The sequence below is a fragment of the Rhipicephalus microplus genome, chromosome X (assembly GCF_043290135.1).
Source record: "Rhipicephalus microplus isolate Deutch F79 chromosome X, USDA_Rmic, whole genome shotgun sequence".
Classification (NCBI taxonomy): Eukaryota; Metazoa; Arthropoda; class Arachnida; order Ixodida; family Ixodidae; genus Rhipicephalus; species Rhipicephalus microplus.
In genome coordinates this window covers 60,062,578-60,089,435 of record NC_134710.1, presented here as the reverse complement: position 1 = coordinate 60,089,435, position 26,858 = coordinate 60,062,578, and the positions used below count along the sequence as shown (strand labels likewise).

General features: G+C 45.5%; 2 protein-coding genes across 4 annotated transcripts in view; one reads left to right on the top strand and one right to left on the bottom strand.

Moving 5' to 3' along the window:
* The window catches only part of LOC119176093 (uncharacterized), a 57,300-nt gene extending 53,927 nt beyond the window's left edge, over positions 1 to 3,373 (top strand). Inside the window, exon 4 of the mRNA XM_037427223.2 lies at positions 1,062 to 3,373. Within this exon, the coding sequence (XP_037283120.2) occupies positions 1,062 to 2,863 (1,802 nt within the window). The 3' untranslated portion in view covers positions 2,864 to 3,373. The remainder of the gene's footprint in view (positions 1 to 1,061) is intronic.
* The window catches only part of Rab3GAP1 (RAB3 GTPase activating protein subunit 1), a 358,494-nt gene that overhangs the window by 143,847 nt on the left and 187,789 nt on the right, over positions 1 to 26,858 (bottom strand). The window lies entirely within an intron of this gene.

Sequence of the window (26,858 nt, the reverse complement as noted above, 5' to 3'; positions counted from 1 at the left end):
TAATACGAGAACAGCGAGTAACATGAGCGTCGCACGGCCGCTCTCGATCGCCATCCAGCTCGATTCAGGTGAAGACTATAAAACTATAAAAACTATAGCTAACTTCGTCACACAGTTAACGAATGAACCCAACGCAACGAAAAAAATTGATCCATAACTGGCTCGATCGCGATCAAAAGTGCAAAAACAATTTCATATCTGTAAATACGAAAAACAGCAAAATGATGATGATATGTGGGGTTTGGTTAACGTCCCAAAACCACCACATAATTAGGCGAGACGCACTAGTGGAGGGATCCGGGCATTCCGACCATGTGATTGATTGATTGATATGTGGGGTTTAACGTCCCAAAACCACTATATGATTATGAGAGACGCCGTAGTGGAGGGCTCCGGAAATTTAGACCACCTGGGGTTCTTTAACGTGCACCCAAATCTGAGCACACGGGCCTACAACATTTCCGCCTCCATCGGAAATGCAGCCGCCGCAGCCGGGATTTGAACCCGCGCCCTGCGGGTCAGCAGCCGAGTGCCTTAGCCACTAGACCACCGCGGCGGGGCAATTCCGACCATGTGTACCTGGGGTTATTTAACATGCACTCAAATCTGAGCACACGTGCTTACAGCATTTTTCGCCTCCATCGAAAATGCAGCCGCAGCAGCCGGGATTCCATACCGCGACCTGCGGGTCAGCAGCCGGGTACCTCAGCAACTTCACCACGGCGGGGCCTAAAAAGTGTTGTGCCTATAGCAAACGAAAACGGTCCCTTACATTCCCCTTTCGTTTAAATATGCATTTGTCAGACAATGATCGCAAAAGTCGAGCCGTTCACTAAAAATATAAGATACTTTTTTTTCTCTCAAGACTTCCGGACTAAGTTATTAATTTAAAAACAGCAAATGAAATATACGCAGAATACTGCTACAATCTGTTATCATCATCCCACGTTAGTAGCTTTATGACCATTTTGTCATTTCGGCTCGGTCAGTGTTCAATCTGTGGGACTCGGTTGCCTCTCTCGGCGGAAGTGTCTGAAAAGCGTCTTCCTTTGCTGATGCAGGTCTTCGCTGGACGCTGCTGTACCGCAAGGAGAACAGCAGCCCATACATGATGACTATCCATCCTCGTGGCCGAGAAGGCACTCACACGACGGGCGACGAGTCCGTCTTCACGGACATCATCAGCGGCTTACAGCCGGACACGGCGTACGTCGTATGCGTCGGAATCCAACAGCAGCAGCCGCTGGTGCCGTACCTCATGGACCCCAAGAAATGCCATATTGGTCGCACCAGGCGCCTCGCGCAGCCTGCGACCCAACTCACCACGTCAGTGGTCACTGTCAACCTACAGGTAACGTCACCGCTGCCGCACCACAAGAAAGCGCGTACCGTATTGCTAGCCATGAGATCGTCCATTAGGTCGGTCACTGTGCGCTGGAAGGTGTCCGCCGGGCAAGGGCCTTCAAAGCGCTCCGTGCTCGCCAAGGTGACTGAAGACCAAGTCCTGCCGCGGGAGTGGGTCATCCTGGTCAGGAAGTTCGGAAGCCACAACTTCACAGAAATACAAATATCAGACAGCAACGGCGATGGCAGGTACAACAGCACGTACTCGTACATTGTCGCCGACCTAGATCCCTCCACGGCGTACGAGATATGCCTGATAGCAATGGATTCCGAGCTCGAAGACAACATGGGACAAGTACCCGGCTACACCAAGCCGGTTCCTAGCCACCTATTGTCTACAGCGAAGCAAGACGACGGTCAGCTAACAATGACCTGCAAAGAAACAAAGACGAAGTCCACCAACGAACCTGTTCCGATAAAAACCATTGCGGTTGTAACCACAGTGTCAACAACCACCACCGCATTTGTCGTTGCTCTCATCTGCTGCTGCTTTCCGCGAAAGACTTTTGGAAACTGTTTTCGCAAAGTGAAAAACAAGCTGAAGCCAGCGGACTCTGCCAACCGGGGTACTCCAGAAAAGGACAACTCGTACCACAGCAGCGACAATTCTGTGAAGCTGTTAGTACCCGTGCACAACTCGGCTTACGAAGACACGGAGCCCATGGTGGATGCACACCGCCAAACATGCAATAGCACCATCAGGTCAAGGCCCAGGAGTTTGCCAGAAGCGCCACACACACCTCCACCGCCACGCTCACCGCCGCCACCACCCCCTCCTCCACCGCCACCATCCTCGACGCAGAAGTCCGCCAATCTGCATTACTCGCCGTGGGAGGATCTCACTATAACACGCAAGCCCCCACGACGCGTTAAGTCTGAGCATTTCGCGAATTCCGTACCCTATCTACAACCAAAAAAGACGGCGACGCCAGAAGCAAACTACATGTCGTTGACCAAGAGTCACTCGACCAACGAAGATGGTGCTTACATGACGCCCGCAGCGGCGTTCGCCTTAGGACAGGGCTATCTCAACTCAAATTGCATCCAGTACCTCGATGGAAAAAAAGTGCAGGTGTACTCGTGCGGTTCCAAGACGCTGCCCAAAAGTTGCTTGCGGTCGTCATCGCGCAAGCGACGCGCCAAGGCGAACAACTTCTTCCAGAGCAGATACAGTCCCTCCGTGAAGAAAAAGGAGAGGGAGAAAACACCCCCGCCCATCCCAAGGTCGTCAACCACGCCTCGAAGAGACACAATAGGCAGGTCGAGCCAGAGGCTCAGCTTCCGGACGTTCGGCAAGAGCTCTAGAGACGAGGGGGAGACCAAAACGAGCCAAACCCTCCCGCGAACAAAAACCGACTCGTCGACGCTCTTCGGTCCCGCACCCGGTGCCACCATCAGGTCTTCTAGCAGTCGACCGGGCACTGCCAGTGACTGCGAGGTCTTCATCGAGCACGTCTAGGCCACCTCGTCGAGACGTTTTCTCCAAGACAATGGAACCATTCCAACGTACACGCCGCAGAAGAAACAATGAGCTCGGTGCGAATCACGCAGTCCTGAAGGGCATAAACGAGAGCGGCAGTCAGCCCAGCGTCGGGGCGGATAAGCGGCCGAGTTCAGTGACCCTGTGCGCGTTCGCAAGCACTGGCCACGACGGAGGTCCATGTGGCCACGGCGGCCCGCGGCCCAGCTCCGTTCGCTAGCACATTTGTCCGAGTCCCGACGACGTCGCACGAGCGCACCTGGCAAGTGGACGTCCTGACCTGCGAGTGGAGTTGTTGCAGACCTAGAAGCTAAATACTTTGGACAATGCGGGTCAACGAAGGTGTTCATGTGAGATACTGTATCGTGAACCAAATGTCGAGCAATTGTTCTACATTGACCTGTGTATCTTTCATTCCCATGTGACTGACCAGTGCGTACACATGCAGTCGATAGTAATAAAGTATGTGCGTGTTTTTCCTCCCAAAAATAGAGACCCATACAATAGATTTCGTAGAGTCACCCGAGCAACACAATACCACTTAGACAATGAAAGCAATAAAGGCAAGGCCGGTAAGTAAGTGGTTTGATATCCCGCTATCGATGACACGTGCACACACCTCACGCGGAGGACCTGACATAATCGAGAGACACAAGTGCGTTTGGCTCTAAAAGTGACTAATGCAAAGAGACACACCATCAAGTGCTCCGCTCAGTGTCTACACGGCTGGCAGGAGCATTGTGTACGTACGTACACACATTATCCCCTTCCTGCTGCTGTGCGCGGGTCACACCATAGTGAACGTGAAATTAAATTAAATGTGCCTTCAATTCCGGGCGGGGGAAAAGGACAAACGATGACCAACGGCGTCTTTGATGCCAACCATTCTGGCACACCACACAGCGTTTCCAGGAGTCTTGAGCGCAACGATAATAAACCTCGTTATCGTTTGCGATATTTCGCCTGTGCGCGAAGCTGAAAATTTTCCCCACAAATCCTCCATTGCGTTCGTAAATGTGTAACATGAGGACCGATTAAAATGCACTATTATGAGCAACATTTATGACTTGCTCTTATGAGTAACCTATGGGCAAAAAAAAAAGTGGCACTAGCATTCCCGGCACACAGTATATAATACCCCATTAAGTGGATGGAGGAATGACCGCCGCTGTAGTTCAATCGGTAGATCATCGGATTGAGCGTCACTCGAAAATCGCAGAGTTCGGCCCCTGCATAGCAGCGGCAAGCCATCTTTTCATGTACTCTTCAGATCTACATCATAATTACCACAAATAACATGCCTACACCTTCCTTAGCCTACTTGTCTGTTAGTTATATTATTCTTGTGTCGTCTAGCAAAGAAAAAACTGGCCCTTAATTATCCTCTATTTATTTTGCGTATAAGACACTTGCGAATACGGGCACCAGGTCCGCACTATGAAATCGCGAGACCTAGCCGGATGCTCCTGCAGATTAAATTGTCTTGATAACAAACCGATGCCACTGCATGAAGACCCGTGCCCTACCTGCAGAATGGCTATCATGGTTAAAAAGCGTTGCGCTGCAATGTTAACGAAATAGGCGTTCTCAATGGCATAGCGCACAGACAGCTTCTGTAATACGCAATTCCGCCTCGGCTGCAGTTACGATGAAAATTCGGACAAACGTATTCAAGCGACAAAAACATCCGACTCCAATAGCGCCGAAAGTGATTGGATAAGTCATATAATACATGTTAGCACTTACAGAAGATCTGCACGTGTTAGCACGTATTGGGCGCGAGGCCCACCACTGGAGGCGCGAGCGCTGCAATCGCTGTGACGTGCAGGGTTGGATCACGTGATCTCACCTCGCTCTGGCAAAGGAAAGCTGGCGGTTGGATGCGTTGTTTTTAACGGCACCTTCATGGTGTTTTCATTTTTGAACACCGTTGTATTGCTCTGACTTCATCTGCGCGAACATCTACAGACTTCACAATGCGGAAAGTTGCAGTAAACGTTATCAACAGCGTGCTACAGTGCGATACGTATGCGATGTCCCTGTAGCGGCCGCTGGCAGTGCCACTGTTACCTAGCTCTCTCTTTGTTTGTTGTTGTGGTTATTATTTCGAGCCAATTGATCTAAAATGAGCACAGATCATGAATGTTCACATAAAAGCAGAACGTTTCAGTTTCCGCACGGGAGCTTCGTTCACAGTTAAAAATGAATGTGCCAACAGTTCGATTATGTATATTTTAAAATGGGACTCTGGATTGCCAGAGAGTCAAGATATAGCCCGGAACTTCTAGTTTCGTTCCATTCGTTTTCATTATTTTTACCCTATAACGGTCTATTTCGTGGCCCGTTGCTTCTGCGCGTTCACCCAGCCGGTTCGACGAAACCTCCTTTCTTAGATCACACATGTGCGCTATAGTCTATGCTAAAGCGCACTTCTCTCGCCAAGGTAACTTTTACCGCAGTCTGCAAAACCACCATCCTCCCCTGGCGTCCGTGTACCCGACCACGCGGGTTTCCATCCGCCAGTAGTGTAGCCAGGACGTGGCACGCCAAGACCGTGCCTTTCCCCCATCTCCGAAAATTTCCCATGGTATATAGCACAACAAAGAACGGCCGCCCACACTTGCCTGCCCCCAATTCTAATCAAGGTGATGCCCTCTCCAAAAAAAAAACCTTCTGCCAACGCACCTGCCGTCCACGACTTCCGCTCACAGGGTTCCTTGCTTATAGATTACGTCTGTATAGAATGGGCCCATAGCCACTGTCACTTCTTCTTAATGTTGCTGTGATCTACAGGCAAAAATGTGGTAAGCTTCGAAAACTGATTCGTCTACGAAGAGGCTGCCGTAACATACCACACAGCTTATGAATGAAACTGCATTAAAAAAAAAAAACTGGACACAGGCAATTTTACTGAAACACGAAATGGCCGTTTAGATCACGATGCGCAAAACCTAGCAGCATGCTCAAGGGCGTAAAATGATACGGCTGGCTGATAAAATTTTTTTTAGATCACGATTTACCCCACTGTAGAAGCTCCGGAACTGAACCAATCATTAATAACTTTCACCCATGTGGAGCTAGATGGCGATCAAATGATCAACGTGTGACCACCATAGAAATTTAGCGCGATAAATATTAGGAGCTTGCCACAGAGATTAAGTTACAACTCTGAATGAGGCACGCGCGTGCGTGATTCTCGCGTTTGCCGCAATCACAACAGAAAGGTTGCGACTCAGTGAATGTCGTGTTGCTCCCCACAAAGTGAGGAATTCGCTTGCGCTGTGCTTCGTATATAGGGTTTATGTGCTAAACATTTGATTTGCGCATGCTTGTCAGGTCAACCGCGGTACGCGTCTTTAGATGCAAACCTGATTTGATTGATATGTGGGGTTTAACGTCCCAAAACCACCATTTGATTATGAGAGACGCCGTAGTGGAGGGCTCCGGGAATTTCGACCACCTGGGGTTCTTTAACGTGCACCCAAATCTGAGTACACGGGCCTACACCATTTCCGCCTGCATCGGAAATGGAGACCACCGAAGAAATCGGAGACCACCGTGGCGGGGCTCTTTAGATGCAAACCTACAATGAATGAAGTAGCGTGGTTGCGCGCATTTTTTTTTGCAGCAAAGATAACTTTCTTTACCGCTATTAACCATTCGATGCTTCAATTCGACACGAAATGAGTCGTCACAGAGGCGGCGCGCGCTCAGCCGCCGTGGTTGTTTCATTTAGGTGGTCATACAACAGACGACGCCGGCAGTAAGGCATTGTGAAAAGCTTTTTTCGGGGCAGTTATTTAGCACTTCGTGCGGTCGGGGAAGAAGCTGCAGCAGTATATTACCAAGTTCGTTGAGTGAAGTACAACAACAACAACAACAACAACAACAACAACAACAACAACAACAACAACAACAACAACAACAACAACAACAACAACAACAACAACAACAATAATAATAATAATAATAATAATAATAATAATAATAATAATAGAAGACGCGAAAGCGGCAGCTGCGCGCGAGAAGGCGGCGGAGCAATCCAACCACGTACGTCACAGGGATGCCTGCGCACGGTGGCGCCACAGTATGTCTTCGCACCCAATACAGTTTGCACGGAGTGCCCTATCCAGGCTTTTCTCTTGGTGAACCGCTGTTGGTATAATGTCAAGCTTTCAGGTTCTACCGACTGTAAAATTAGCCTACTCGAAAGCAAAGTGGTATATCAACATGGTGGATTCCCAATTTTTTCGTGAAAAGCTTCAAGCACGCAGCTCGAGGGCAGGAGCATGGGGAAACTGCAGACGACTACATGAAGAACGCAATATGCAGTAGACAAACAAATGTAGTATAATGCCGAGAAATAAAACTAAGATATAGACAATCTATATTCACAACGTTACTTTCCGATGGCGATTTTGTCAATTTTCAACTGAACCTAACGTGGCCTCATAACTGGACAAGTAAAAGACAAAAAAAACGTGATAGCCTTGCACTAACCATTGATTTTTCACAAATTATGTATTGCAACAATATATATATATATATATATATATATATATATATATATATATATATATATATATATATATATATATATATATATATATACACACACAAGAGTGTCTCGGGAAAAAAATCTAGCCAGCCAGCCAATTGAAACTAATAGCGTTGATACCTGGTTAAGCGAATTTTCACTTAACAAGACGCTCTTTGGCCACCCATGGTTCTTGCGCCACAAAACCCCACTAATCATCAATTTTCCATTAACACTACCACTACACGGAATCACCAAACTCACCAGTAGTTTCTGTAGGGACACGAAACTAAAATACAGTGCATGCGTTTTTTTTTTAATCTTAGTCCGAGTGACGTGAATGGATAATAAAAATATGTGAAGTTTAACGTCCCAAAACCAGCCTGTGATTATGAGAGACGTAGTGAAGGGCTGCAGAAATTGCGACCACCTGGGGTTCTTTAACGTGCACCCAAAATCTGAGCAGACGGGCCTACAGCATTTTCGGCTCCATCGAAAATTCAGCTATGGTGGCTAGCCACCATAATGCAGCAGCCGCAGCCGGGATTCGATCCCGCAACCCGCGGGTCAGAGTGACGTGAATGGATCGCATTCTGGCGAAATGTTCCAAATACTCGAACACCAAGCGACGACCACCACTCAGCAGGACACGCACAGGTAAAGGTCACGGCGACCCTCAATTGCACACACTGACGCTCGTTTGCGAAAGGAGTACTTGGACGGAATCCACAACCGTGAGCAAAAGCATATCAACCACGGAGACACGTGGTGAAATTACAGTCTGCGCCATCTAGCGGCGAGCAGCATGCTCTCGAGAGCAGCACTCTGGCCTCGCATTCACTGCAGAGCAATATACATGCACGCGCTTTCGTAGTCCGTATACTTTTGCTCACGGGTTTACATCTAATACGAAAAAAAAAATCAGCGATTCTGGCCCATATTTTCGTCGCTTACAGTCCGACTCTTACGTCACTAATTCGCATGTCACTAATTATGTCACTTACGTCACTACTTCACACGTCACTAATTACACATAATCAATCACACCTCTGTCACTTCGTAATAAATTGTTGAGTTCTTATCACTACAAATAATTTACCTTTTTGCAGCCATCGATTACATAAACCAGTTACTTGCCTGATGAGGAGCTGAAAGATGAAAAGGAATTTCAGTAATATCTGGGGTTTTACGCCCCACAACCACGATACGATTTAAGAGAGATGCCGTATAGTGGAGGCCACGGGAAATTTTGACCGTCTCGTGTTCTTTAAGGTGCACTGACATGCACAACACACGGGCCTCTGCCATTTCGTCTCAATGCGACTGCCGCAGCCGGGGATCGAACCTGCGACCTTCGGGTCAGCAACTGAGTACCTTAACCGCTACGCGACCGCAGCAGTTGAAAAGCAGCCTTGAGCCCCCCTTTTTTTTTATGACAGGAACTACAAAGCGAAACGACCGCGTTCGTGGCGTTTTTGCCGTTGCGCGTGTTCGGAGGGGCAAACACGGTCGCTCCCTATCGTGTCTTTTCTTAACATTCCATGGTAACTTGGCAGACTAATTTAACAGGTGATGATATATTCATTAATAACTAACGACGACAACTTAAATGGGCCCTGAAACACTTTTTCAAGTAATTAAGGAATGAATTCGCTTGAACAGCTCATTGCCTTACGAATTCAACGCTGCAAAAATTTTAAAAATCCGTCCAGTGCGAGTGGAGTTGCGAAGATTTGTCGCATGCTGCAATTGCATTTTCTCTTCTCTCGTCCCGACGAAAGCTCTGGAAGCTAAGCAGGGAGGGAAGGCAGAGACAAAGAGAATACGTCCCCCGCCTTCGTGACCTTGAGCCTTTCGATCTCTGTAACGACCGAGCGCGCCATGTTCAAATCAGCCAATGGCTGATATATGGGCTTGCTACGTGTGATTTTTCAGCGTCTTCTGTCATTCGTCGAAAGAAGAGAAATCAATTTTTAGCTGACTTTGATAATTTACTGTGGACTCCAGGCCGCGTTCTGCGCTTTAATATTTGGCTCGCGTGTTGTCCCTCTACTACCGATCAGCATCGTTTTCTGACCATGTTCAAAAAGTGTTGCAGGGCCCCTTTAAGGCTGTTTTTATAAGTGAAATCACCCTTTTTTTGAGGGTTTAAGGGTTTTAGAGACATGGAAAGACCACCTGGCAAGGGTGTAAAATAGTTTACTGTACTCGCCAATCAATGACGCGATGGCTGCAGCAACAACGAGTTATGTACACACAGCAATTCGGGACATCGCTTTTAGTTCACCGTTTTTCTCACCACGTGGCGTACAGACCTTAATGCTGTCCATAATAATGTACATCACATCTGCAGGCTTTTGCTGAGGTTTTACCATGATCAACATCCACTTTCTCGTCGATTTACCGACAGGTGATTCTTTTACCCCTGTAATGCTGCTTTCCTGCACTATCGATTTGGGAAAGCTCTTCGGGAAAAAAAATCCACCCGGCGTAATCCCACGAAATTGCAAACACAAAGACAGGTTGTCCTACCGTACATGCAACTAGAGTGAAATTAGCGAGTAACATATTGTTGCGCTACAATTATCTTTTCAAAAATCACCCCATACATTTTCAACTGATACACAAGAGTGTCTCGGGGGAAAAAAATCTAGCTAGCCAATTAAAACTAATAGCGTTGTACAGCATAAGAACGTTGTCAGCATTAGGTGCCTGAAGTGCAATCAGCGAAAAATTAGGTATTGCTCAGTAATCATTTTTTGAAGAACGATCCAAATAGCGTTACACCCAGCGCTTTCCCTTGTGGTCGGCTTTGCCGCACTAGCCGATGTCCCAGATTGCTGGACATGAGCGCTACGCTTTACTGAGGGAAGATGCAGGCAGTTGACAGTATGTATACATGTAACCCCAATCGTGCACGCAACATGGTTAATACATGGCGATGGTGATCGCACTGTGTTTGCGAACATCGTCATTTTCCTCCAGTGTCCAAAGTGTTGGTGCTGTTTTCACAGAGAAACGAGGCAACATGGCCGACGACAACTTCGAAAAGCTGTTGTTAGCGACGATAAGAAATGTGTGAAGGCCCGAGGACACAGAAGACCTACGGAAGGACCCCGTGCAAGAGCCAGGCCAGCTTCTTCTGGTGGGTATGAGTACAATGTTAGTAAAAAGTGGGAGTGGGAGGGGGGGGGCTAAAATAAAGATGATCAGTTTCAGTTAATTTACTTTTCAGAAATTTCTACTGCTTTATTGAACCTGTATTTACTGATTGCAATGAACATTTCAAATTGTAATTTTGAATGTAATCAATCAGTTACTTTTTTTCGGCAAATTAAACAAGCTTGCTTTTGATAAGGAACGAGAATCGAGGAACTATACGAGCTTAACATTCGCATCGGCAATTAAATTTCGGAAAGCTACAACGGTCCTTCCGAAAAACTGTTTTCAAGGGCCAGGCAGTTTCATCGAGTATTTAAGTTTAGTTTTTCGCATCCCCTTTAGCGTTGCCCTTCCTGGTCTTCTCCATCGAATTGCTTTCCCAGGTCGCAGAATATGAATAGAAACTCGACATTGAAAGGTGCAGACAGTTACGATGCGCACGGCCTTAACCCTCTACCAGCTTGACTAATTTTTTTTATAATCAAACATACCTACCTAAACTATAGGATTGAGCAGTTAAGGTTTCTCTTCATGTACATTAAACACCCACCAACTGCAGAGGAGACCGTTTACAGTGAAATTTATTGGCCGCAGGGAGGTACGATGCTGCATGGTACAATGTTCCAATAGTCAGGCTCTAAACGTCATGAGGCCACAAGGAAACCTGTATACCTAATAAAGAACGAGATGCTGAAAAAATACCACGCCGACAATAATGTATACATTTTGTTGGAATGTCAGCAGCCACACAAAGGCAGGAGCAAAAGCCTAAACTGTTCATGTTTCGGGTTATAAGGGCATTAGCAGCGAGAAAGTGAACATCGACACCCCCAAACCCCTCCGCAAGTGACGATTGCAAATATACTGGGAAAAACCCACACCGCAAACCGATTACAGCATGCAATACGCAGTTGTACACATAAATAATTGATCCAACCTAGAGAAGAGCGTCAGAAACTTCCAAGGTGTAATTTGCCTGTTGAGCTGAAAACTGCAAAAAGACAATTACATTGGAGTGAGCATTTTGAAGATTCAACAATCGGAAGCTTATATATTGTGGTTGATAGAGCCATTCCCTCGTGAAGATGCGAACAACGCCAGATTTCGAATGACAGAAGAGCTTAGCTCACAAGGATGGGCAGTGAATGCTTTAAATTAATATGCAGTTAACATATACGTACAGGCATGCGGGTGAAATTTTGACCATCTAGACTCCTATTCCGGGAATTTAAAAAAACAAAGTTTTCGTATTCTGCGCTCATTGTAATGCGCCGAAGGGCTCAGTATACGATTCCGGGACCTGGTCCACGAGATCACAAAATAAGTGCGCATAGGAACGTGGAAAGACTGGGCAATAAGCGAGCAATCAAATGCAACGTCGTCTGTTTGACTGCCAACTGTTTAGAGCCTACTGAGTGATTTTTTTCGTCAACTTAATTCACAACAGCGTCACTGATTGATATGTGGGGTTTAACGTCCCAAAACCATCATATGATTATGAGAGACGGCGTAGTGGAGGGCTCCGGAAATTTAGACCACCTGGGGTTATTTAACGTGCACCCAAATCTGAGCACACGGGCCTACAACATTTCCGCCTCCACCGGAAATGCAGCCGCCGCAGCCGGGATTCGAACCCGCGCCCTGCGGGTCAGCAGCCGAGTACCTTAGCCACTAGACCACCGCGGCGGGGCAACAGCGTCACTCTCATTCACAACGGTGTCCGCAAAAATTGAACTTTTCCTACTTCTCCCAGTGTCTGCAGTCATTCAACACCCTTACCAGCGAGAAATAATGACAAGCTTCAACAGTAATAATAATAATAGTATATCCACGAAGTGATTGATGACGAGGGCGAAGCGGACCAACGGACGCACGGACGGACGGATGGATGGACGCTTCGCCCCACTCATGATTATTCACTCTGTAGATATGCTGTGACACCGTTTTTATTGACACTCAATGCAACAGGCTATGACTACGACGACACGGGATATACGACCCACGGCGTAAGGGGCTTCGCCCTATAATACAAACTTCAACGCACATCTTACTTACCATTTCGCGTTTTTCCACCAGTTTTACAAGTGGCTGACTGGCTTCAATGTGAGAATTTGCTTTTGTGGCCATTTCTAGCAATGTCAAATGACTGTATAACATACGTAGAAAATTTCACACGCACTAGAGTAAACTGCATGAATAAAGATACGTGATGATGAAGACTACAACAACCATTAACTGACGTCAGCTATCACGCAATTTGCAAAATTCCTTAACGAATCAGCGTATTCATTATGCATTAAAACCACAATATTTGTATGGAGTGCGGTAGCGGGAAACTCAGTTTCAATTTAGACTGCGCATGAGTTCTTCAGTGTTAGCCAAAACCTACGTACATGAGCGTGCCAGTATCGCGTACCACTGGGTGTCACCGCGGTAGGGATCGACCGCACGACCTCGAGCTCAGCTGGACAGCGCTGCTATATACGTCAGCTGGACAGCGCTGCTATATACGGACTCTGGTCCATCAACACGGCGTGTTAAAAATTTGTATGCAAAACTTGAGAATCAGCACATGTATAAACTTTTGATGTTTCAAAGATGGGCAGCGGGATCACCATTCCTTTGAAGACACATACAGGTACGTAGAATATTAGTTACGCAAGCAAGAACGGTTAATCTGTTATGTCTTCGATTAGAAACCACCGTGAATGCTGGCACGTTAGTCAGTGTAAATAAGCGCGCATGGCACGGCAAAATTTGAGAACACAGGCCCGACTCCTAATCCGCAAAGTCTACATTTCTCGATGATTTGCGTACCACAGCTGCGCGGACGCAACAGCTGACTCACTGTGTGAGAGGAACTGAAAATTTCTGCGCTACTCATGAAGATCTCCTCCTGGTGCATACCACGACAGGCTAACAAAACCTGCTCAAACAAATTGCTGCGAGCTACTACCACACGTTACATTTTCAACAGCCGCCGCCAGAAAATTCTCCCTGTTATCACCGATTTATCGGCTTCCCTATATGGTTTCAAGTAAGAGCTAACAGCATTTCATAAACCTGTCACGTTTTTTTTTTCTTTTGTTCTCTCTCTTTTGATTTCATTCTGTGTAGCTATCGGTACACTCCAAGGAGGATACATAAAACTTGTTTTATGTATCCTCCTTGGTACACTCATACATTTAACTCTAATTTGGACAGCGCACCCCGCCAAGCGACGTAAAAAGGAACTAGTACCTCCTCGCACACGGCCTCCGAGGTAGCGCAATAACACGACGCACTAACCCTCTCTGAGGCCGCGATCCACAGCAACTACTGTTTCCGCCGTTTGGAGGCGCTACCAACAAGACGGCTTTAGGTCTCTTCGTTTTGGCTGCACCGGCTGAACCAGTTCAAAGGGTGCAGCACCTTCGTCCTCGTTTTGCCGGAGCAGCGCGCGCCCTCTGTCGCACCCTCTGCACTGGCTCCCTCGTTTTGTCTAGGTGTAAGCCTAGTTCCTGACGAGTTCTGTACCGGCGTGCACGCACTCCAAAGCAGGTGCAGAGTAGTGCAGCATGGCGGGCGTCCCCCCAAGGCCAGAGCAGACGACGTTGCAAATAGTTGTTCAGGGCGTTCAAAAGGAAGTTAAGGCACTTCACAATCCCGACGGGTCATTTATGACGGACGCCAACGGTTACGTCTATGAGGCATCAGGTAAGTCAGGCTGCATGCATTGCCAAAAAACGTGGTTAGCGGCCAGGAGTCGTAGTCGGTCAGCAAACAGCCTCGTAGCATTGCTTATGCTATGTCGGTATTTTTAATCTTGGTTTTCGCCCTTGCAGACGGCAAGCGCGTTACGTTGCGGTTCATGGCAGGGAATCGTGAAAATGACCCCCCTCCGGCACAACCGCCGACGCCTTCTCCTGCCTGCGACGGCGACGTTGACAGCGATGGGGCTTTAGCCGCATTTCCAGCAGCAGCCGCGTCGGCTGAAGATGTGGAAGAGCTTTGGAGCGCCCGAAAAACAAGGTTCTTCATCGCCAAATACTCGGAAATGAAGGACTTGGTGGGAAAAACCAGGGCACTTCGGTATGTCATCCTATGTCCAAAATTATTTGCAGCTTTTTATTATTCCGTTTCACTCTAGGCAAGCACCAACAAGATAAGGGCGCATGAAGTTCACAATGGCGATGGTTATTGTTGCCTACATTTTACTGCCAGCAATTTACATTTTACTGCCCCCCCCCACTGAAAAAAAATTTTGGCTATGCGCCTGACTGTGACATATACGTTTACATATACACACAAACAGTATGTATAGTCACGCACATATATACACAACGAAGGCATTCGTAATGTTTCATTAAGTCAAGTGATCTTCAAAAACAGCGACGGTGCTTTTGTGTTGGGCATTGCACAACCGCTGTCTTGCCGAAAAGGTGCAGCACCTCCAAGCTCAAGCCATGTTGCAAGTGTAGTGCTGCCTTGAGAATTTGCACTAGAGGGAATTGCATGTTGTTATTCTGAGGCACATCTCTAGCAAGTCTCGCCCTGCAGTCCTTGTGTCTTCACTGTCTGTCCGCATTTCTCTCGCACTGCCACTTTTCAAGATGGTGCAGCTCATTGTTAAAAGAGATATGCTTCTTGACACGTGCTACCCTATCTTTGAACCTAGACTGCGCCGTCGTGTCAGCAAACAAGGTTGCGCAGCTGCATGTTTTACAATGCAAAGACAGGTTAGAATATGGCTGTCTCCTTAGTGAAGCTTTATGATCCAAAAGAGTGATTTACACAATGTTCAACTTCTCCAACATAATGCTTCCCGCACAAAAAGAACGTTCGCAGTTATCAGAAGTGTGTGAATAGTGAATTTCGGAACCTAATCAAGTAAGAGTCAAATAGTAATGGCACCAAATAGAATACAAATAGTAATTGAATACTGTTTGAATAGTAAGTAGACCATTTTCAAAACAGCCTTAGAACAGAACATTTTATTTGAAACAAATAGTCACAAACTTTCGACAAAGGCCATTACAGTCAGTTTGAATCTACTCAAAATACCACAATTACGAAAACTAAGGTAATCTCGTATGCAGCAGGAACTAGAATATTCGTAACATTTTGTAATTGTAGGTTCAACTACGGCATTGACTAGCGTTATCAACGTGAGACTTTGTCACCTCACTTTAAATAAAATTGGGACACAAAAACAAAACAATTTACAACCAAACATTGCAGATACAACTAAATATGTAACGGAGCAGATCAACCCGTCATCACAACATGGCCTGCGCACTAAAAGCGGATAACAATGGGCGTTGAAATTTACATCTGCAAGAACAATTTACGCAAACGCAAAACTTGTATCTGTTGCTAGTCGTGAAGCTGCAAGCACTCGTAGTTCCCACCTTTGGTTATTACAAGACGAAGACAGGAGCTGATAAATGCGATACAGCTAAAGTGCAGTAAAAATTGAGCAAGAATGGAGCTTTCAGAAGCGCATTCATTCGACAATCAATATAGTGTAGGTAGTCTTGCAAAAGCTTGGGCTGCGTACAGGTCACATTAGGGATTGAAAGAATGACTTGTAGCTGTTTCGTTGTTTTGGGGTTCTCCCGCCAGTGCCGATTATTAAAAGAATATTTGTTACTTAGAATATGTGCAATTCGATTCGACTTAGGAACCGAATACAGTGCTGTTTGATTCATTATCCAAAATTTTCGAATAATCGAACATCCCTAGCAATTATCCCTGAAAGCTACACATATGAAGTACTAAGGAAAGGTTCATGTGCTACTGCAAGACTTGGGTCACGTTACGTCGCTTCCTTCTTTCCTACTAACTGTGCTTTGCTTTTTTGTTTAGCACAAGAAGGCTTCTGTGGAAGAAGTTGGCTGAGGCCATCAATACGGAGTTCTTGTGCAACGTGACTGCCACACAAGTGGAAAACAAATGGAAGTCGCTGGACAGAGCATATAAAAAGTCAAAAAAAGACAACAATTCTTCAGGTCACCACCGTGTGAACTGTGAATATGAAGAGTAAGTTACGATTGTGTCTTCATATCTTCAGTGATTCTCATAGTGTCTATTACAGAGAGCTGGCAGAAGTCTTGGAAAAAGAACATAGTGTAAATCCAAGGCTGCTCTTGGAGCCTGGAAAAACAATCCTGCCTAGTGCAAGTCCAGAGTAAGTAAAAATTACTTAATTTGTGCTGTAGCCTGGAAATGACATGGCACCTGTACAATTACTTTCAACAGCACCAGCATCACTGAAGCACCTCAAGATGCAGCAGTCCCAGTCGAGTGCAACACAGCATCCAAAGTTCGGAGCAGCACAACGCCAAAAAGGAAGCGCCAGAGTAGGTCCCAAGTCACGCCGCTCTTGGAGGCATTAGAAAAAATGCAAGCTTCGAGAGCTAAGCAAGAGGAGGCAGCAGTGAAACAACTGGAGGAAAGAAAAAAATGGGAAGAGGCAAAGGCAAAGCGGCATGATGAGCGCATGCAGCGATTCGATCGGTTGATCGACGTACTCTCAAATAAGGACGGGTTATTATATGGGCAATAAACTTTTATAACACTAGCAGTGTCTACTCCATCTAATTTGTTAAAAAAAAACATTGCTTCTAGACGCGGCACCCCACTTCGCAAAACATTTGCACACTGAATAAATCGCGAAGCAAAGATGAACTTCTAGCACTGTTCCTTTGCAATGAACTCTCGCAGAGACTGACTGTAGCCTGGCAGACTGCAATCAAAATCTCCTGCACTTTCATCATTGCCCACATCTTCTTCTTGGGGAAGCGTTGCAAGTTCCTCAAGGAAGTCCCTTTCATCGTTGCACATGTTGTGTAGCACACACGCAGCCATAACTATATAGCAGCACTGTTGCACACTTTTTGCATCAACAAGGTAGAGCCTCCTAAAACGCTGTTTAAGCAGGCCGAAGGTGTTCTCAATAAGCACTCGTTGTTGACTGTGTCGTTTATTGAAGCTCTTTTTCCACGTAGGAAAAGAACTTCCATTGTCCTTGAATGGGGTCATGAGCCATGGCATCAGTGGATATGCACTGTCACCCAGTATATAATTGTCTTCACATTCCTGAATTGCGCGTGCAAAGAAGGGGCTCTCCCTCAGGACACGGGCGTCGTGAACCGAACCTGGAAACCCAATAAACACGTTCAGCAACTTGTTCCTGTCGTCGCAGATTCCTTGCAGGATTATCGAAGGCCACTTTTTCCGGTTGAAGTAAGACTGCGTAGATTCGCTTGGAGTGAGTATCCCGATGTGTGATCCATCGATACAGCCGATGGTGTTTCTTGGGCCCTTGCCTTTACTTTTGGCGAGGAAGCCGTTCTTTATGCGGGTCACTTCCGCGCTACTAGGCCAGCAAATTATCTCATCGCTAATAGCGTGTAAGAAGTGAACGACCCGTGTCACACAAACATGAACAGACGACTCGGTAACATCGAATTTGTCGCCTATGGCGTACATAGATATTTGTGAGCCTAGGTACACAAGCGCTATGAGGCATGTTTTTTCGGCACTGATTTGTTGGCGGCCTTGCACTGCCCTTGGGTAGAAGGCTGAAGTCTTGAACTTGGCACTGAAACTATCAAAAGTCTCCCTGGACAGCCTGAAGAGGCGCTTGAATTCATACTCATGGTACCTGCCGATAATGCTTTCGTACCCGGGTACACGGTTGGCATCGTCGCGCACCAACGCGCACGCGACCAAGATGCACGCATCGTCGTACTCATCGTCGCAGTCACTGCAAACGGCACCGCTGACGGAATCGTCGTCGCTGCTCGAGTCCAGCAATTCCATCGCAGTCACAAGAAGTGCCATCACGGCCGTGTATTGATCGGACAAGGCGGCGGAGGCGGCTATTTTAGGCTTACACTACAAGGTGTTCTCCGGCCTGCACTCACGTCAACTCACGCCTTCGTTTTGGCTGTAGCCGTCGCGCGCTAGTGTCGGCTAGTGCCGAGGCGTGGTTGAGGCTGCACCTGCACTTGCTCGACCGGCGCTGCACGCTCACTGCACCGCTTGGCACCGCTTTTTCTGCACCTGCACTTTTCTGAACTAGTGCAAGCCAAATCGAAGATTCCTTTTGTCCGTTTTGTAGTCGTGACGTGTCGGCGCGAAAATTAAACCAGGGTTTGGCCGGCGAATATTGAAGACGCGGTACCGCGTATACAAGCGCTAAAACTTTTTAAAGACGACTTGAGTAGGGTGCTCTACGAGGGACTGGTTCAATCGTATTATCCATCTCCAAATGTTAGGGGTATTCCGAACAGCGATATGTTCGAATCATCATGTACTGCCATCTAATATGGCGTTTAACGCCGAACATTTTAAATTTCTAAGCAGAGAATAATATAAAACACGCACTAAATCCGTTTAGCAGCAGACGACTCATGTACGTCATATCATACACATATATCGCTCTAACAAGTGGATGCCAGGTAAAGTGACGAGGTTGTAAATAAGAGAAGGTGATCGTGCCCGATGCACTACGACGACGACCGTGGTAAAGCCCACATGGTGTACGTAGTATGATGCAGTGTTCGTTGAAGAGTTAAGAGCAATGGTATACCACTGCGTATATATATATATATATATATATATATATATATATATATATATATATATATATATATATATATATATATATATATATATAGTTTCGAAGAAATTCGCAGACAATAAGGTTGACCGAATACGTTACTTAGCGTTAATCCAAGGCAAATAATTCGTCGGCTGCCGAAGGCAGCTTCATGGTTGGTTGAACATTATTATGCACAATTGATACGGTTCCGTCCTATGGTTATACACGTCTGAAAGTTTGCATACTGGCGTATCAGTTGTGAAGGCTGTAGTATTCTTTATATAAGACATAAACTTAACTATTCTGCAACAAACAGTACACATTACATACACTCTTAGAGGAAAGGTGGTAGTACTTACTAACTTTGGGGTAGTAATGGTTTGTCACATATGTTACAAACCTGGTAGTAAGTGCAGTTAGTAACGGCGAGGGTGGCAATAGTTACTACCTCTGCTGTTATTACCAGGAGTTAGTAACTGTTACTACCCTAGCTGTTACCACCCATGGGTAGTAACTTTGAAGGTTTCAAGAAAAAAAGTACTAACCGATACTATTCAGTTCATTCATTTTGGCATATTATTACTCCACTGCTTATGTTGGCTAATCAATGTCTTAAAACTAGACAAATTCGGGTAAGAAGCGGGATGTGCCATGAATGCGAAGAATGTATAGACCAAACAAGTTCACTATTTTTTACGTATACTTGTAGAAAGAAGTAAGCGTGGGGTATATATAGCCCCTATTTCGCAGGGGCATATCTGGCACGAGAGCACCTCCGTTTCTGGATGAATTTTAACAAATATAAATATTTACCACTATAATATACTACCTGGTTACGTTTGCTTGGTGACGTAGCACAAGACTTTTAATAAGCCTCACTTATAGAAAATTATATGTTATACTTATTCATTATAAAATGGCCACAAAAAGGCATTATGTACAGTGGCCAGAACAAGGTACCGAATTCATTCTCAGTGCATTTGAATGCTTCACAGGATTAATATATCAGCGTTTAAAAGGTAATAATCGTTTTGGGGGTTTGACGCGCCAAAAACAATGATAATATTTGGAGACACGCCGCAGTGAATTAACTGTGACTGTCCTCGGGGCTATATGTGACCATCTGGTTATTTTGATCTGCCGGTCTTGTAAATATGTGCTGTATTTACTAAGTTTGTTGTAATTGTCTATTACGACGCGTTTAGCACTTGCTTAAGATTCGTTAACTTGTACTTCTCCGTTTCGACAATATCAGAATGACGTTTACATATCTCGGTTGCATAATTTGAAACAAGCCCCGCCGCGGTGGTCTAGTGGCTAAGGTACTCGGCTGATGACCCGCAGGTCGCGGGTTCAAATCCCGGCTGCGGCGGCTGCATTTCCGATGGAGGCGGAAATGTAGGCCCGTGTGCTCAGATTTGGGTGCACGTTAAAGAACCCCAGGTGGTCGAAATTTCCGGAGCCCTCCACTACGGCGTCTCTCATAATCATATAGTGGTTTTGAGACGTTAAACCCCACATATCTATCAATTATAATTTGAAACAAAATGTATTTTCTTGATCTATAAATACCTTCTGCGTCATTTTGCAGTTTAATGATAATACGTCAAGACAATTCCTCTCGTAAATTATCAGAATAGCATTCACACACTATTTTGGATTATATAGTCAAAAGCCGGGTAGCGAAGAGGCAGTAACGGGGCAAGAAAGGTTTTAAGGGCTGCAGTTACTACCTCTTTCGTTTCAGTTACTGTTTACTAACGTAGGTAGTAAAGATGTCGCAAAACATTAGTAACGGCTGCAGGTAGTAACTGTTTACTAACGTAGGTAGTAAACAGGTACCAAAAGGGTAGTAACGGTCGAAGAAAAATAGCAACCGCTGCAGTTACTACCTACTTGCTTGCAGTTGCTACCTTTTTACTAACTTTTTTTTAAGAGTGTAGGTTTAATTTTTTTTCGAAACATTACATGCGTAGCTTTGGAGCTTCTACAAGCGCTTAACAGGCGGCTGCCCAATCAAAATAGATGATATCTGCAGACACCGAAAGGCGGCGACACAGGTTTGCGCTACAGACTATAGTACAGCGTTGGAAAGATGTCTATGATAGGTGTGATCTTGAGAAGAGTGCTGTGTGACGCGAGTTTTAAGACACACACGGTACTCTTCCCGGCCCTCTCTCTCTCTCCCATACACACACCGCGCACGCGCATATGTATTGTTGCAGATGGTATGGGTTTACGTCATCTGAATCGACTAACAATATAAAAATTTTACTAAAGATACTTTTTTTGTCTTGCATGTGTAATACCATTGTGTTTCTTTTTCGTTTGTACAGCCTCATTGATATCTTATGTGATTATCGAAATTAAAGTTGGCACGTTGTTTTACAGGTTTATTTTTCGCTCTGTTTCTCTTGTATCATCTGTATATGTGTGCATATGTATATACTTATGTAGTGTTCCTTTACAGTATTGGCTAGAGTTGTAATAGAGCGACATAGTGTTGTCTGATTCGTCTTGTACCATAACTATTTCACTCAAGTTATGGCAGTGGCAGTGTTGCGCTTTTTTTTTTCAAAAGTCACTAAGACTTTTTTTTCTGTTTATGTGTGATAAAATTTGAACTTGATATGTTGTTTTTCACTCCATACGCTGTATTGGCCTGCACATTTCCCTATCCCAGCCATTTTGTATGTCCGCGCTCATTTATAGCATCGCAATATATATATATATATATATATATATATATATATATATATATATATATATATATATATATATATATATATATATACGTGTTTATTTAAATTGTGGTTTGTACAGTGTTCTTACAACTCCCCGCACTTCAAGTATTGCAGAATTCAAATCCAAGAATTCTTGACTGCATAACCAATAGAGGATGACTATAGATTATATTTAAGAGAAATCAGCATGCTAAAAACACTGTCTAAAAATTACGAATTAATACATTATTCCACACACATACTGAAATACCGACGAACAGCGGCCGGTGGCTGCAAGGCATATTACATCACTTTCGAGGAATTCGTCAACACTAAAACTTGCAACTTCAAATTTGTCCTGAACACTGCTCACCCACACACGTATACGTTATTATTATTATTATTATTATTATTATTATTATTGATTTCCACGCATAGAAGTACAAATGATACTGGCACACCAATTTATTTCAGCCAACATTTTTCGAAATAGTCATTAAAACCCGATGAGACCCTCAGAATCCGCTTTAAAGCTAAATAAAACAATATCTAGAGTCTTATGTCCAAAAACCACGATATGATGACGACAGACGCCGTAGTGGAGGACTCCAGAAATTTCGATCATCCGGTGTTCTTCAACGTGCACACTGACATCGCACTCAGACATTGCGCCTCCGTCGAAATGCGACCGCCGAGGCTGGTACGGCGGCCTTCGGCTTAGCAGCTGAGCGCCATAACTATTGCTCCACCACGGCGGACTCGCTCTAAGTAGGAATACGCATCGCGAACACACTAACGAGAATATGTAGAGTTTAATATGGGTCGTAAAATATTTATTGAGAACCGGTTCATTGGTGTATTATATATATATATATATATATATATATATATATATATATGAAAAAGCAATGTCTGGATATTCACGTAAACCATATTACAAATCAAGCACTCGGCTTTTGATATTTGCCGGACAGCGATTTCCACAAAACATTTATCTAGCAACACGCGCGCATATAGAGGCAAGGTACACTAGTGTTTCTCTTCCAAGCAACAAAAAAAGCTAAACAGGCAGCAAAAAAAATGAACAATGGACTACACAGGAACGAGGCTGCGAAAAAAGTTTAGTGCCACAACAGCAGCCATTTGTCGAGGAATGGCTCTGCGTTGCCGGTCGAGCCCCGGCCGAGTATAAAGCGGCTGCGCGCGGGAAGTCACGACACGGGGCCACTATAGCAACGTGCACGGCCGAAGAGACAAGGAAGCGTGGACGCCCGAAACGCGGGCCTCGCTGGCGCCGGCCGACGGACGCGATGACCCCTCTCGCCGGGTCAACCGGGTGTCAATCACCGATGGCACCAGCGAACGCGGCAGGGACGGGCGAAAGTTATACACGCCGAGGAGCCTCCTGCACCACGCCGCCTGCAGAGCGCCTCGCTCTTCGCGCAGCTTGCGCAACCAGAATGGGAAGAGCGGGCACTTTTGAGAGGATCAATCAATCAGGATGAACGACAATGTACCCAGGGATCTCGGCGTTGGCGACTTCTGCGCGGAATATTCAACAGCTCAACAAGGGCGACTATAGTTGGTATTTCATAGCAATACTGTGTGTAGCGCCGCGTACAAAATTGCAAGAAGTATAGTTGACAGGAAAGAGGCGCCTCTTTCATGTCAACTACTAGTCCTTACAATTTTTGTACGCGGCGCTACACACAGTATTGCAATATTCAACAACGCCTCAGGTAGCGATAAAACTGCGGCGTAGACTTTATATACCATCATTTAACTAAGATCTCCGAAAGACAACCACGTAAAACGCGACACATTTCGCAGTTACTTTCGAGGGTGGATGTATGCGGAGCTAACGTCGGAGCTCGTACTAAACACATGGACATTCTATGTAATAATAATAATAATAATAATAATAATAATAATAATAATAATAATAATAATAATAATAATATAAAATAATAATTGTCCACCAGTGCTGGATATAAATGCAAGGCCAATACTGCGTTTCTACTTTTCCGCGACAGTTTCAATATGATAGTGCAGCGTGTCACCAAAAGCAATCCCTCATAAGCTAATCACCAAATTTATGTTGATTAAAAACTTCAAAGTAGTGGCTTGGTTATGGCGAAGAATAGACCTGATCAAGTAATTTAGACGAAAAGGCGGAGTTGTGGAACCAGCCGAAGGCAGTTCAATTAAAAAACCATACGGCCGACCATGTTCAATGGTGCAGCAACAAGCTTGATAACGTCGGCACACGCGGTTGCCCCATTAACCGAAAAGTTATGTTCGTGTCGTCCAGGGCCAACGTAGTCTATTGCATAGCTTTGTCATGTGGCTCTGTCTGCGTCGATAAAACAGGCCGGTGTTTAAACATACGTCGTATAGAGAGCATCAGTCTTCCTTGAAGGGGAGACGCCTAACGAAGCTGCAGGCCATGCACTGTGGTGAGTGCCAGAGCGATGCGCAACTCTACGCGACGGAGATCTTCTTCGAACACCACGATCGCACGACACGAGAACTGGCCGAGGCTAAGTTCCACATTAACACGAGGGTTTCTATGCGCGTTAGCAATCCTTCTTTGGCATAATCGTAAAAGGAAGTGATACTTGAAGAAAGTGGGTAGTCCGTTGGAGGAAAGCTGCAGGAGGTGTGTTCTTGTTTTTGGTTTCTTGCCTTTTGCGTGGCCCACGATGCGCATGTGCGGCATTTATTCGAGTGTCAAGTTTAGATGTTACATATTTTCGGTTCAAGCAATAAACTTTTCAGTTGTGAGTAGCGCTTGTGGTGTTGTTCTCTTTCTTGTCTTTTTCTTTTGTTTTTTTTCGCGCTACATTTGCGCCATAATGAGCCAAAAACCGCGTGGGGCTGACCTTTTTCAGTCCACAGCCCAGCGGCTATGCCGATATCAACCACGCAATAAAGCAGAGGTGATGGCGCATGACGAATAGGCTGCTGTTGTCGCATGCTCACGGTGCCCCGCACCAAACAAGATATAACGCAAATACAAAATCGAAGACTATATATAATAAAAGAACACGAAGCATTCACAACACTCGCGGAGATTTCCGGATGCCTATATCATGCAGAGGCGTTTCTAACGCGACATTCGCTGTCAGATTCCGCGGCCGAAAAGTTCAGGCTCGCATCATTGCCACGGCAGCCCTGTGTATTCGCACAGACAGCGCTTAATGGTCAGTATATATACGCAGGCGCTGCTCAGCAAATATTCGACCATGAAGAGCAGGATGAGCGAGCAAACACTCCGGCCCATGCACACACTCGACGAAGAGACGGCCGCTCAACGACATTCACGTGGGGAGGCGTATTTCGTAACGGTTATTTTCTTTCGATTATGCTAAGCACCTGTGCCCCGAGCACTGAGGAGCCGATATCGGTGAAAACGGCCCCGGCGAGGCCGTATACGTGCGCGAGATAGCGCCGACAGAGCAGATCCGGAAAGAGTGTCCTGAATGGACCAGTTTGCAAGCAGAGAATGCATAACTCAAGGCACAAGCAGACAAAAAACAGGGAAACTCAAACGACCCCAGTTCTCCAGGCTGGAGCTCAAGAATATAGTAAGCAAATCGAAAGCAAAGCCCAAGAACTTTAATTGATTGATTTGTGGGGTTTAACGTCCCAAAACCACCATATGATTATGAGAGACGCCGTAGTGGAGGGCTCCGGAAATTTTGACCACCTGGGGTTCTTTAACGTGCACCCAAATCTGAGCACACGCCCAAGAACTTTAAAGGCAGAAAACACTGCATCTAGACATTTCGAGTAAGCATAAAATAAATGTATTTATGTTTCACCTGTGTACTTGGGTGTCAAAGACCGATATATTATACTCGAAAATTTCCAATTAACAAAATTTGAGCGTTAGTCATCGTATATACGAAAAGTACGGATGAGTGTGCTGAAAAAAACCTTCACATTTATATGGAAGACATCAAATATACACCATCATATCTGCTAGGCGGAATAAAAGAGAACTACAGCGCGATTCGCACAGTCTGTTTTGTTAATCTTTTAACAGTTCCAATAACACATTTTGCGGTAAAGGGTTTTGCAAGCCCCCGATCACGGGTTCAAAGCCTGTGTACAAGCCAGGTCTCTCCAATCGCCATTCGAGCTCAAAGGCGCCGTACACACTATATATGGTATCCGGAGGAAGAATGTATAAAGATAGGTGTAAGCGGACAGTAGTACGACGCATACATAAATTCATTTGGTGCTTCGAATCCAGTTGCCTATACGCTGTTAACTCGACGGGATAACAGCCAGCCACCTCCTTGTTCACGTTGCCTACACATACCAACAAACAAACCCGACAAGCAAACAACGACAACCGCCAAACTAAGGAAAGGGTAGCGAAGGCTTTGTGGCTCATGCCAGCTCAACTCAAAGCATAATCTCACAAGCGCACGATGCTCCAGTTGTGACGTCGAGGGAGATGTGTCACATTTACTGAGATTTTATGTCAAATGCGCGTGTCGAGAAAACATGTGTGCGAAACTGATGTACGCACACAGATGAAGCCATGCGACTTCTCTGAGCCGAAGATGTTGCCGCGTGGTTCAAGAATTCAGATCTGCATGAAGACAACAAATTCACAGTAAGGCGTTTTTTTTCTTGTTCTTCTACATAATACTGGCGCTCTTGAATGCCCTGGTAGAGCAAACAGCGTACGACCGCAGGAGCGTAATGTTTGAAGAGTCCAATCCCAGACTGGACATGCATTCTCATTTTACAACACAAGCTGGCGATAGTCACAGAGTAGGTGCGTCGCTATATATTCTACGTGTGGGGCAGAAAATATTTCTATTAGGATTTCTTTGGCGGCATAAACACCTTTAACAATAAACGGCTTCATAACAAGGTTCCGTTAAGAAAGCTTTCAAGTAACACGGGCCCGATAAAAGAATTAAAGTGCCTGCTCCTGCATGGAGA